The sequence below is a fragment of the Python bivittatus genome, unplaced genomic scaffold (assembly GCF_059951505.1).
Source record: "Python bivittatus isolate LINGU-HERP-01145 unplaced genomic scaffold, Pbiv_v1 ctg000350_np1212, whole genome shotgun sequence".
NCBI lineage: Eukaryota > Metazoa > Chordata > Lepidosauria > Squamata > Pythonidae > Python > Python bivittatus.
Window position 1 is genome coordinate 21,984,188 of NW_028277074.1, and position 14,467 is coordinate 21,998,654.

At 39.8% G+C, this 14,467-nt stretch overlaps 1 protein-coding gene across 2 annotated transcripts in view; it reads left to right on the forward strand.

Annotated features, from left to right (window-relative positions):
* Positions 1-2,539: 2,539 nt before the first annotated feature.
* The window catches only part of BACE2 (beta-secretase 2), a 34,436-nt gene continuing 22,508 nt past the window's right edge, over positions 2,540-14,467 (forward strand). The window contains exon 1 of one of the 2 annotated variants that reach the window (XM_025172103.2): positions 2,540-3,325. In XM_025172103.2, the coding sequence (XP_025027871.2) occupies positions 3,008-3,325 (318 nt within the window). In that variant the 5' untranslated portion in view covers positions 2,540-3,007. The remainder of the gene's footprint in view (positions 3,326-14,467) is intronic. The other variant, XM_007436541.4, reaches the window with a different exon arrangement.

The window sequence follows — 14,467 nt, forward strand, 5'->3', positions numbered from 1 at the left end:
CCTGTGGCAACATCAGCAACTAGACATCCTGAAGGCTTTCATCTAACCACATCATAAAAACCATTAGTACTCCAGACGATCCTGTTCTTCCTCAGTAGCATGCTAAGTGTCATCCAATCTGAGAATCAATATTGCAAATCATTTTCTATTTTCTATGCATGTGGTTTTCTTGGTAAAAATACAGAGTGGTTTACCACGGCCTTCTCTTCTGCAGCATCAATTGATGCCTTTACCATTGTCACTAAAGTGATCACCTGCCTCCAGCATCTTCCTATATAGCTGCTACCCAATATAGGTGCCTGCTTGCTTCAGCTGGGCAGCCCTACACACCTTGGGTTATCCTGCTGGGAATATATACTGGTTATATATACTAACCCCCACTACGATGAGGCAGCACAGCAGGACCTGGCAGGGGGGCATGTCTCTGAATGGCCCAGTCATATATTTCTGTATTCTCTCTTCTCAATTAATAACCCTCTGTTCATGTTAGCTAGCAATTTTTTTTTCTCTCCTGGATCACATTCATAGAATGTTCCAGAAGTTTTCCAAAAACTCATTTCTGGTTCTGTCATCAGTCATTGGAACATACCCAGGAATATCTGCGAGGGCCATCAACGATATCAAAATGGCAGGCACAATCACTCAGTTAAAGCCATGGTCCTTTTTAATGTGTACTGCACACATCATATGCATGTAAAAGAAGAAAGACTTTGATTGCCTGGTCATATGCACCATTTAGATGTTGCTGATGACTCTTGTGGATGTACCCAAACATAACATGCAGTTATTATCAATCTATGGAAGCACACTTTCTGATTCATAACAAAGATTATATCAATTCATAGTTTCTGAGATACATTTGAATCATTTCATTCATTATTAAACCTACACTTTCACTTCTCTACATGTATTAATCAGCTCTGGGGGGGGGGTTCTTTTTAGATTTTTTTTTTATCTTGCCTTTATTATTTTTATAATAAATTAGGCAGCAAACATACCTAATACTCCTTCCTCCTCTTATTTTCCTCACAACAACAATCCTGTGAAGTGAGTTGGGCTGAGAGAGAGTGACTGTCCCAAAGTCACCCAGCTGGTTTTCATGCCTAAAACAGGACTAGAACTCAGTCTCCTGCTTTCTAGCCTGGTGCCTTAGCCACTAGACCAAACTGGCTCTCTTCTACAAGATCATTTTTATTCAGATACAGTATATTACATCCTTTCCCTTTATTTTATTTTCATAGACATGTAACATGTTTTTCTTTCATTTCATTCACTAATTCATGCTCTTTACCATTTACTTCTTTTATAAAACTACAATTTACAAATTCCCATATGCCACAGTTGTCACCAGATGGGCCCACAGGTCCTGACCCCCACTACCCATGATGGCTTTGCTCAATCAAGATTATCACATGATACTTGTAAATAAGATAGAGAATGTGTGGACTAGATTAGCAGCCTCAATCATTCCAGTGCTATCTGCAGCAGTGAGAACAGCAGTGGTCAGTTCTGGTAGATTTGGGATAGCATGTCACAATTGCTGCCGAATCCCAATTTTACTCCAAACATGCTTCTGTTATTCTATGCAAGGTAGGATATCTAATTTACAGACATGGAAACGCGCAACCCACAAACTAGGAGGTAAATCCAGTATACGGATACACAGTCAGGATATAGGAATTTACTGCACCTAGCTGGCATACAACTTTGATCAATTGATGGGGTACGGATCAGTTCTACCCTCCCTCTCCTTCACAATGGCCTTCTCCAGTTGCAGAAGCATGGACAAAGCTGCCTCTAAGCCAATAAATGATTATATCCTAATCTTCACAACTCTTACCCACTTCTTTCACTGCAAGACACATCCAAACATTATTTTTGGCACTAAGCACACTATGTCTTGTTCATACAATGACAGCCATAATTATGGCTTAACTATGGTTTGTTGAATGAACCACAATTTTTGGGATCACAAAAATTGGGATCACACATTACACTAACCCATAAATTATGATTTACAAATAAGGCAGAGGTCACACAACATGCTCAACCAAAACAGACCAATTTACACTATGGCATAGCCAAATATTTGGCCTCAGTTTACATATGACACCTTGGTAGAGTTGTATCTGGTGGGTACCACAAATAAATGCTGTACATAGGCACAATTAGCCAGGCCCAACATCTAGAAAAAGAAATGCTGGAACAACTGGGGCCTGAAATGGAGGTTTTCAGTGATTGCGCATGGGACATCTTTGGACGCCCGTGTGAGAGTCAGAGTCAGGATGGTCAGGAAAGATGTTGTCATTGTTCTGTTTCTCTAGCACGGGTTACAGGACTCTGAACCACGTGCAAATTGACCTCTGGGCTAATGAGAAAGTAGATTTTGAAGAACAGAGAGCGCTGCATCAATCAGCTGATTAGACCTTCTGTGCAACAGGAAAGCTTCCACACGGGCTGCCGCACCCCCAGGCAGTTTCTCTTTACAGACACCCCGCCCCCCACTCCCCCCGTTTTCTAACAGCATGGCTCTCGCTGTCGTCCGCCACCCCCTTACAAAAGCTGGGGGAGAAATTCCTCCCTCTTCCTCACTGGCGCCTTCTCCGCCTCCGAGGCGTTCGCGGGCCACGTGGAGGGCTGACTGGCCCACCGGCTCAGGCGGGGAGTGCTGTTTGCCGAGCTGACCGCCCTGCGGGGAACTTTTCTTCGGAACTGTTTTCAACCCCGTCACATCCGCTGGGAAGTTACTTGGCGAGTGTCTGGAAGAGAAGACGGCGCGCCCCGCAGTGGTAAGCAAAGTGCTGAGACGCTTGAGCTCCGGAAAGAAACTTTCTTTCTCTGGGCGTCAAGGTAGCTCTTCGCAGGACCGGCATGCGGGAAGGAGCGCCATGAAGCTGGGCCGTCCCGGCGCCCTCCTCGCCTCGCACAGCCGCGGCCGCTCTGAGAAGCAGCGCAGGGGCAGGCAGCGGCTCCCTCCTTTCTAATTGCCTCGGGTTGCGGCGACGGGATGTCGCGGACGGCTGGCTGTCTCTTGCTGCTGCTCCTGGTGGCCGTGGCCGAGCGCGGCCGGGCTCGCTTCGCCTTCCGCCTCCAAGTGTCTTCTCCGGTGAGCCCCGACGGCGCTCTGGTTCCCACGCCGGTGCTGCTAAAGTCGCGGAGCAGCGGCGGAACCGGCAGCCAGCCGGCGCTCCAGGAAGCCTCGGGCTTGGCCTTAGCGTCGGATCCCGGCGGCTCCCTCAACTTTATGGCGATGGTGGACAATCTGCAGGGAGACTCGGGACGCGGCTACTATATCGAGCTGCTCCTCGGCACCCCGCCGCAGAAGGTAGGGGCGGCGCCGGAGCGGGGCTGGTGGACCACCGAGGGAGGTTCCCTACAAAGTTGGCCCATTTGTGGTTCGGGCTCGGGACGGCTCGGCAAACGTCTCCTTCCCACCATCGCATCCTGCCATCATGGAACGGATCCCTTCCCTTCCCTTCCCTTCCCTTCCCTTCCCTTCCCTTCCTTTCCTTTCCTTTCCTTTCCTTTCCTTTCCTTTCCTTTCCTTTCCTTCCCTGGGCGATTCAAGGACCTGGACGCGGGGGTAGAGCGCTTAAGGCAGCCTTCATCCACAAGGCGCTCTCCAGGCGGAGTGTGAATTTAAGGAGTTACGGTTCCAACACGTCTGGCGTCCCGGTGGGGAAGACTGGCTTAATGCGTACGAAGGCTATTGTGAGAAATAGATGGGGCTTTCTGAAGTACTTAAAAGTATCTAAGATCCGACCGATCCTGCTACCTATTCTCCGTCGTGGCTAAATCAGATGCTTCCAGGGAGCCCACAAATTACCAAGGCTGTAGTTCTTTTCTGCTGTTCCCTTTCTTTCTCCAGCAACCGGTGTTTAGAAATACCTTTTCTCTGGCTCTGGGGTGTTTGGTAAATTGTCAACATCTTCATGTTTATAACTCTATTATGTCTTTGAATGCTTTTGTTCAGCCTGATGTTATTGTCATTCAGCTTTACTGGTTAATATCAATCAGTATTTTAAAATAATGTAGGTAATTTTTTATCAATATCTAACATTTAGTTATCTCTCTGAAAAATTTGGTACCCAAACCGTATTTTTTTTTCCTCTTTGAAGTGTGAGATTTTGCAGAAAAATGGTCAGAACTTTGAACTCTCTCTGTTAATTGTATTGGATGGGGTGAGGCTTTAATTAAAACTATGTTTCCACTTTTTGGGTGACATTTTGTGTCTCACTTCCGAGTGATGGCAGAAGTAGTATTAGAAGTCTATTTGAGTGAAACCTGATTGCACTATATACTTTTTAATTTATTGTTCATGCATCTGAAACACAGGAACAGTTTCTGGCTGGGGGGGGGGGGTATTTTAGTGCCCAGAAAAGTAAAATATTACTTTCCTTCCCACAAAAAAAAACCCTCTATCTCTCTTTCCCTCCCCAAGTATTGAGCGCGCTTATTGATGTCTCTTGATATTTTCTGAATTTTGAACAGCTCTATAATACTTTAGAATAACCTGAATTCTGATATTCATTGTGGTTTTGTTTGCATGAATAACATTTTGAATCACAAGCTGTGACCTTGCTACAGCATTTGCTACTTCTGAAATTGGGAACAAAGGATCTTTCTGTAACTATGTAGCAAAATCCTGGTATAGATGCTGATTCCAATGTGGCTTGCTGATTGTGTCACTGTAGGCATTCTATTGCCATTGTAAGTCTTACAGTTGGCGCATAAGCACGAAAGTGCTTCAAATGTGAGGTAAGCTTTTCCTGTAGATAGGACAGCTCATGTTTGTCTGACACTCCTTTTTCCCCACCCTGTGCCAAGCTGGATTCTGACCAGGTTGCACATCCTGCTAAGCCAAAAACAAATCAACCACATTATGGTTTAGACACTGTATGATCTAAGCCTTTATCTATGCGGATAGAAAGTATGATTGGTATATATTCCACATCAAGCCCCTTATAGGTATTTGAATTCTAATCCATAACCATAGAACCCCGCATAGTACTGACCTTTGTGCTCACTGACTTCTGTGAGTCACTAGGGTAAAATCTTTCCACTTTATTGTGATTGTGAGAATATTGAGAAAATAATCTCATAATTGTTAAGGCAACGTTTGTTTTAATTATGGCTTGATGAATGAACTACAGTGATGTGGTTTACACATTCTCCTAAGTCATGTGCATATAACTTTTTCTAAGCTTTTGAGTATCATGGACCCGGTTTTTCTCTGTTGCAGCATTTGCCCTCTGGAACAACATCCCTGCACAGATTAATTTGGTCTTCACCCTGACCTTGTTCAAAATTGCTGTTAAAATCTGCCTCTTCCCCCAGGCATTGAGCTAGAGTCTGTGACTGGCCCCTTGTGTAGTGTGTATGTATATATGTTTGTTTGTTTATTTAGAAATTTTTTTTTCTAGATGCTAGTTGTCTTTTGTTGTCTAGTCGCAATGGAATTAGATAGCCTTATAAAGTTATATTCTAAACCGGAGGGGCCAAGACAAAACTAAATTAGATTTATTTTTATTTATGTTTCAGTTGAAATGTATTATACTTCATACGATTACTCTCTGTTTATGTATTTAATCATTTTGCCCTTCTGTTTAATAATTACAATTTTATAACAATTCTTAGAAGTCTGTACACAATCCTTGTATGTTAGGATCTGCACCTAACAAAATCACAAACTATAGTTCACAAACTACAGTGGCTGAGTTCACATAACATGCTAAGCCAAAACCAAACAAATCATGAAAAGTGTGAATTTAGCCTTTAATGTGAATGAGCTGCAGAGGTGTCAAACTTGTACATTCATTCCCTGGCAGGCTGTTGAAAAGTGACCATTTTTGCTTTTAGTTAATCATGTTTTGGGACTTATAGTTACTATGAACTTTGGTAAATTTATCAGAAGGAAATGTCAGGTGAGGAAGTTCTAGTCATCTTGAGTTCATGTTAATCCTATTCTAGGTCTGAATAATGTAACAAATTATGTTTAATCCAGCAGAAGCTTTCAAACTCCTTGCAATTGTGAATCCATGCAGCTAGATCTCCCCTTCAGACACTGATTCATTGCAACAAGGTCTTGGAGTAGAAGAAGGCTGGACATGCTTGAAAGCAATAGTATGGATCAGAGTGGGGAGCCCCACCTTTCAGCCCATGTGAATTCAGATGAATGCCTGAATAACAGTAGGGAGCACTCTTTTCTGGGTCCAGCAACACCATTTCCCAGATAATTCCACCTCCTCTCCTTTCCATTAGTGCTGGGATCATGCTGATGATTGTTATTGTGCTGTTTATCCCAAAAGATAATGAAAGTTATAGTTGATAGTGTTGAGTTCCTAACTGAGAAAGGCTATTCTATGTGATAAACAATGAAGGAGACGAGTGAGGAAACACTTAAGACCTCCTGATTCAGTTATTTATCAGTTGCTGCTAGTTTACAAAATGTCTGGGGTCAGAGTTTCTTACAGGATAGAAATACGTGGTAGGGATGATCCATAGCTATTCAGGATGTTAAAACAAAATAGAAATAGATGCAAATGGACTGACTCAGTGAAAATTATAACTTTCTTCTTAAGTTCCCTTGCAGTTCTTTAGAACCACTGAATCAAAACAACTTTTTTAAAGAAAAATAGCATACTGAACATTACTACTGCTACTTTCGTGGAGTCATGGAATGCAGCTCTGTACACATTTACCCAGGAAATAAGCCTAACGTGGCTCTGTGGACCTTGCCTTTAAACAGGCCCATGTAGAACGGCATCGCTAATGCAGTCTTAAATGTTGGATTCGGCATATCAAAACATTCCTATAGGGAATCAAAGTTTAAAAGTGCATTAGCAATACAGTTCTGTGTGGGTCCATTTGGAAGTAAGGCCTACAAAGTCCAGTAAGGGTTACTCCCTGGGTAAATGTGTATTATAGCTGCAGCATATGACTTTGTAATAGTAGTAGTAATGCGCAGTAAGTTATTTCAGTTATCTCTCTCTCTTTCTCTCTCTCTCACACACACACATACACACACACACACACAGACATAATATGTAAGATAGATAGATAGAAAGAAAAATATTGTTTAAATAGATCAATAAGGTCAGAAGTAACCTGACTACTTATCTAACACAGGAATGTGCACACTCTGCTTTTAAGGTGATTACATCTTTAATCATTAGTTTATATAAGTATTTTTTTTCCTATAAGTTTTATCAGAAGCTGGAATGCTAAATTGCTAAACTAAAAACCTCAGTAGTTTGTTTATGTGCATCTTTGTGTTGTGTGTTGAATTCTTTGAAGTTTTGGAAGCTTAACTTTTTTTCCCTCTGTATCATGAGACTGCATGTGAAGACATCATGTCTCATTGGGCAGGATGACTGGTCAGATGATAAAGATCAACTACTTAATCCTCAGAATCTTCAGAGTCCTAAAGTGCATAAAAGTCAGTTGTGTTGGTTCTAAAGAAGCATTCTGACAAGCTGAACCTTATTTCCCCAAAGCCTGCAGGGCCTTAAACATTCGTTTTTGCAAATATAGTAGTTCTTTGTAATATTTCAATTAATCATTATAGGACATTGCTGATGTAAATGGGATGGGAAGGAAGGAAGGAAGGAAGGAAGGAAGGAAGGAAGGAAGGAAGGAAGGAAGGAAGGAAGGAAGGAAGGAAGGAAGGAAGGATGGAGAATTTCTTCCTCTGTTTCTGTTTTTCTCTGTTCCATTAGGTTTAACTCTTAATATCCTTTTGGCTGAAGTAGTGCTTGTCTTCCTCCTCATCTGATTTGGTACTATTGTCTTACCATAAAGGGAATTTTCTGTTTTTTTGGTTTTAAACATCGACTATTGGAAAGGATTTTCACTGAATTATCAGCATGCAATTAGAGCTATTCTTCCACCTGTTAAATATTTTTTATAAAGTCGCACCCACTGTTTGCGATTGTTCTACCAATGGACAGATGGGATTGTTTTGTTTCTTAAACAAATAAATAGGTTACTTTTCCATTCTTTTTCAGTTGAGGAGGCCATTATGGAGAGAGAAAGGCAGAGAAAACCTCTTTGTGAGCGCTTCTTCGAGTTTGGATTTTGAAGCCATAGTCTGAATATTTGCAAGGATTAAACATTTATGCCAAGATACCATCAACATATTTCTAACTACTTAGTGCGGGAGGAGGGGCATCTGCAGCCCTTTAGAAGCTCTAAACTACAATTCTCGGCAGCCCACTCAACTTGGTTAATGCTGAGGGATGTTGGAGATCCATAGTTCCTTCCCCCTGAGCTAGAAACCATTTGCCCTCTTCGTAACTGGTTCCCCACATGGATCAGACTATAGTAATTTTGCATTCAGACTTTCCTAAGCAGAATTGTGATTCCACACAGTGACTTCCAAGTAATCCAGTGGATTCATGTGGAAAGCCATTTACAGCTATAATCACAGTATTTCAAAACCTTGCATTGTTGGCAGCTGACTCAAACAATAATAAAATAAAAGCTGACACTAAGAATAAAATTGGACTTCATTATACTATTTTTCTAACATCTTTCTACTGTTCACTTGGACAGTTAAGATACTAACGCCCTTGAACCAACAGCTTCTAAAATATTTATTTCATTTGCTTTTACAGGTTTTGCTCAGCATTGTTTCTAATAGAAAATAGAAGGGTTAATAGCCTTTTAAAATGAAAATAAGTACTCCTCATCTAATATCTTCTAGCATACAAATTCAGGATTTCAGAATGTAGGTCTTCTGTGATTTTAATAGAAGGGACTTTTTCTCTTGAAGAGCCAATAACTGACTTTTTTTCTCCTATTTCTGGAATTTAACATGAACATAAATTGAATACTCGCCATGGATTTTCTTATGTTTGGGGAATAAAAAGAACTGGCCCAGTTTCTGTGTTATTTTTCTTTCTTTGATATCTTTGTATTACCTTTGTTTCCTGTTCTGTGTTCTTCTCTTGAATTCCACCTACTTTATAAAAATATTTCTAATACAAAAGAGAGTTGGCTGTAAGTAGTTAAGTGTTCAGAAGCAAATAAAAGAAATGGTATATTTCAGTCACTCTGTCAAAATCAGTAGGAAATGATGTGACAAAGTGACAAAGTTGTAGTGAACAAGGAAATGTTGTGGATATAATATATCTACCAGTGAAGCGTTTGATGAAGTTCCACATGACATTCTCATTGACAAGCTATTGAAGTGTGGTTTGGATGGCACCATGGCTCTATATCAAGTTGAAGATCAGGAACCAGTAGGGCTCTGCAGGAATCACTCTTGGGGCCAGTATTATTCAACATTTTTATTAAGGACCTGGATGGTGGGATTGATGGCCTGCTTATCAAATTTGTGGATGACACAAAACTGGATGGTCTGGGTAACATACAGAATGAGATCGCAGCCTAATCTGAATACGTTGAAAGACTGGACTGAGAAGAACAAGATGCCCTTTAACAGAGAGAAATGTAAGATATTACTTTTAGGGAGAAAAAATATAGGACATACATATAATATCAGGGACTCATGGTTTGGAAACATTACATCTGAGAATAGATGGGAAGCTACAGGGAAGGTGGCCAGAACTATTTTCTGTGGCAGGAGTTCTTAAACTTTTTGCCATCACATCTCCCTTTAGTGTAATCTTAATGTACACATCTCCCCTAAAAATCCAAACACCAAAATGAACACAAATGAACAATGAAAACAATACAATGAAACTTTGGGAAAGTTGGAGTTATTGTAACAATGTACAACTAAAAGGTTCTTCACACCTCTCCTGGAGGTGCGCCTTATAGTTTAGGGAACCCTGTACTATGGCTACAAAAACTAGAATTAACATCTATCTAGATCACATTTAAATATAAACTTCCTGACAGTAAGATCCCAGGAAATGTTTAAAAAGAGGTTGGACAGCCACTGCTCATGAGTGGTTTCATTGGTTTTCCTGCACACTGTAGATGGTTGGACTAGATAACTGTTGTGGTCCCTTCCAGCTCTACAGGTTTCTGGTGCTATATCATCAAAAGATTGTTGAATGTGAAGAGTCTTGTCAAGAAGGTAGATTTGCTTTATAATGGTTTCCTTTGTGATTTCAAATATTCAGTGCAACAGAATTTCAAGAACATGCCTGTTTTTGTTTCTTTATTGACATTGACAAATCAAGATAATGTGTTACACACAGCAAAATGTTCTGTCCTGCATCAGCACAAACTGCTGTTAAATTTGGAAAATACTCTGTGTATGTAAAACAGGCATTTTATATCAATACTAATAAAAAAATTGAAGGGCTATGTTGAATGCCTAAGTACAGGTTTAGTTATGTGGTTCTGTGGTTTCATTAGTATATTTTCCTTCCTGAATTCTTGCAGAACCTGGAGTCAGTTTTATTCTATACTAACAGAATAGTCTAGCACTGTGTCCTGATTTGTTACAGCTGCAATTAATTTGCCTCCAAGATTAAGGGCTGCTTTTTTTTTTTTTTGAAATTTTAAAGAAGTGTTTTATTTAATAAATGTTATATTTATTTCATTCACTTAATTAGAACAATTGTCAATACCAAATTTTGATACAGCATTCAGATAAATTTCGATATCAAAATTTAATATAGTTTGAAGTTTCTTTGCACTGCTTGTTACTTCCCTTTGCTGCTTTATTAATCATCCTTGCCTTTGTTTCCTTTTCCACAAAGACAAATACTTCTTTAACAGGCCAAAAAGTACTTTATAATCCTATACGGTACAAGAGTTAATTAGAGCAACTTTTTCAAGCTTGGATAATTTTGTGGCTGTGTGTCAAATTTAATGTGAGGCTGTTTTGAACAATTTGTGTAACATTAAATAAATATGGTACATACTTCATGCCACTTTCTCATTACCAGAATGACAGAAACTTTATTTTGGTCATTGATCAATAAAATACATTCATTAAACAAACAAAGCAAAGTTAACCCCTAACAACAATGACTGTTGGCAATCATTTGTGGACGAAGCGTGCACATAATGTAGCAAAATTTTGTTACTTTTAAAGATAAAAATTTATCCTGATTGTCTACCAAATAATGCAAATAAAAATTATCAAAGTGCCCCAGAAATTTAGATAAAAAGGGGTTAATCAACTGGTGACAAATGTCGCTGTAGAACTGACAGTACAAAAGAATATGGGCCGTAGTTTCTATAGCACCAGCATCACAGGGGCAGCATCTAGTTTCATAAGGGGTTTTCCTATATTTCCCTTTCAGAACAGCTTTGGGGAAAATATTAAATCTCATTACCATTCATTAATATGTGCTAAAAAGAATAGGATTAGTTCAGATCCAAGAAGGTTTGCAGTCCCTGGGCTTTTTCTATTGAGGACAGCTGTAAGGTGTAAATATCAGTCTTCTGTTTTTGTTTTTTCATTCTTATTTTAGCCCGTGACTGAAACATGAAAAAAAAATCTTGTGTCAAAGCCACTTTGCTTTTTAAAATGATTTTAGAGGTATCTTTGAGAAATATTCAGTGTGTATGTGAGTATATGTATGTGTGTGTATTATACATAGGTTTTAAACAAGTACAGTTCATATGTGGATATCATTATGCTGTGGGTTATGTTCTAAAACCCTAGCAGGTAGCAGTACTTGGCTGACCTTGTGTGGGCTTGGAAGCAAAGTCAGATTTGGTTAATCCTTGGATAGGAGACTACCAGGGAATATCGGGGCTGTAGTCTAGACTGCTGGGTCGACAAACATCCTGAAAGAATGAAATGCTAAATCATTTTCAAGTATCGCAGAACACTCTGGATGTGTCCATGAAGATACCCAGAATCAAACTGTATGAAAATGGTGGGTAATAAAAACTATAAGGAAGCAGAGTAAGAAAACTAGCCTAATTCCATGCATGAAATGAGAACAGAAATCCAAATCCTCAGAAGTTCAAAGTGTACATGGACTAAAATTTGAAACATCCTCACTTTGTATATTTCTCTAAGGAGAACATATTTTGTAAAGAATAGAAAATTGTAAATAGAATGTTAATTGTTGGGTGGATATTTTTTTTTCCACTGGTCAATAGAAGACTGGCTTTACTGTATTCTCTTGTATGTTGTATGAGGTTGTGTCTCCCCGCCGCCCCCGGAAGCCAGCTGTCCAAAAGCAATGACAAACCTTCATAGGTTTGATCCTAGAAAATTATATAATTAATAGTGAAATAAACTCCCAATGGAATGAGTACCCTAATTTCTCTTCCATTTTCTAAGAAATTCACTTGTCACTGTCTTCCAGTGGGGCCCTGCATACACCTGAAGGATCTTAAGTTGCAGTTGTTGTACCACTAACAGCAATAAATACAACTGCAGAAATAAAAATGATGTTCCAAAGAGAGGCAATCCAGGCCTCCAAGGTAACCGATCACAATAGTAACATACATACATACATACATACATACATACATACATACATACATACATACATTTAAATAAGAGTGAGATCATGATTCTTACTCCACCTGCATTTCAGGAAAATTAATGAGAATGTTCAATCTGCCTGCCTCTTTGTTTTTTTCTCAGAGAAACAATAACATTTGAGCACCTCCTCTGATATGATGTGCTACAACTCATCTTTGCTTGGGCAAGCATTTAGTAGTGCAGTGAGCCACGGTCTGATTTTTTAGTGGCCTGTCATTATATAGAAGGTTGTAGCCCCAGGGCTTCAAGGTTAGGCAAGACAAACATTGCAGGATTGATCAAAGATTATTTGGTTAATGATTTTAGAAGTCTCTGCACAGTTTAGTGTTAATTGTGGAGAATATAACATTTACAAGTCCTTTCCACATCATCTACTGCAGCACAGATTATAATTAATAATAGATTTTCATTTACTGCTCCAAAGACTCATTAATTGGTTAACTTTGTTCCTTGAGTAAGTTTTGCCAAATGAAAGTAAGAAGTTGGATACAAGCAAAAGGAGTTTGTGTAGTTAACATTTACAAATCTGAGTATTTCAAACCTGTTAGAAATTATTTTGAGAGCCAAAATAGAGCAGGAGGCATTGAAGAAACATAGCAGTATGTTTGTTTCTTTCACGCTTTATAGTATCAGAGAGAATTGTCTGCAATCTTGAGGGATCAAATACATGAAATGTAGGAGATCTAGTCATTCAAGAAGTCACATTTTTGCTTATCATGGTGAATATACCATGTCTTTTGGTGAATGTGAGGAATCCTGGCCTTTCCCTTTGGGGATGGCAATGGGATACCTCTACCACCTTCCAAGCTGATTGGATACCTGGTGGGGGGAGGCGGATGGCCTGGTAACTGAATTGCTAATGTACAGAAAAACACATGAAACCTCAGTTAGAACTAGGATATGAGAAGAAAGTTTTAGGTCAAAACAGCATTGGGACAAATGAAAGTTAATCTAGCCAGATGTGTTGTGTGAATACCAAAACCTATCCAGCTATGCATCAGACCAGAATCTCTTTCCACTCAGTCCCTTAAGAACTAGAGATTGTGGTTCTTAGCAGTATTAATTGCTGGCATCTGGGAGTCTCTAGCTATACCTCACAAACACTGATTGGCTATAGTGTCCAGACAGTGCTGCCTGGCCAATGGAGAAAGGGCAACTGAAGAATAAAGCCTTGCCAGTACACTCCTGTATCAGAGAGACCTTGAATTTCTCAGATTGGCAGTCTTTGACCCAATGAGTTGCTGCATGCAACATAAAGGAACTGTGATTGACCAGGTAATGTGTTAGTGAACTTAACCCTGTAAGACTGTAAAAGCAGCCTTTTCCCAGCTGCACAGTGTAATAAGAGAATGATGATTTACCTGAGGCTGAAGTGACTCTTGTGCATTACACTCATTCCTGGCATCACGGTATGTGTAAATTGGGTGTGAATAGTTTTTCTGGGGAGTTGAAACTTCTTCACAATCTTAGTTCCAAAAAAGATAAGAACACCCCCATCAAGGCAGCTTTCTAAGGGAGGAGATAAAGCATTAGGAGATTTGGTGGCAGGTCTACCCCTACCTCCATCTTATCTCTTTGGCCTTGTGTCTCTATTGTTAGCACAATTCCCTAGAAAGAAGTCCTTTTTAAATCAGTGGTATTTAGTTCTGGGTAAATAAGATTAGAATCATACTTTAAATATCCTAACAATGAAGGGTGGGAGAGTGGTGATTAACTTTGGCCTCTCTCTAAATCACAGGAGCAATGCTGTGTGTAAAATGCAGCTCTTAAAATAATGAAGTACTCCTTTTAAGTAAATGTGAGCAGAGACTGCAACCAGTTGAAATAGAATCTGAGTGAGCCTTGCTCTATGATCAGCCTGTTATCTGGCACTCTAAATGGAAAGACAATTGTTAACTTCCTTCAGTGCCTGCTGATCAATTGGGACTCTAAGATAACCTGAAGAGCCTTTGATGGCTACAAAGAAATTAACTGAGCAAATTCTGCTATAGTGGAATATCTCTGGTTTAACAGGAAAAGCAGGATGGTGCTGGAATGTGC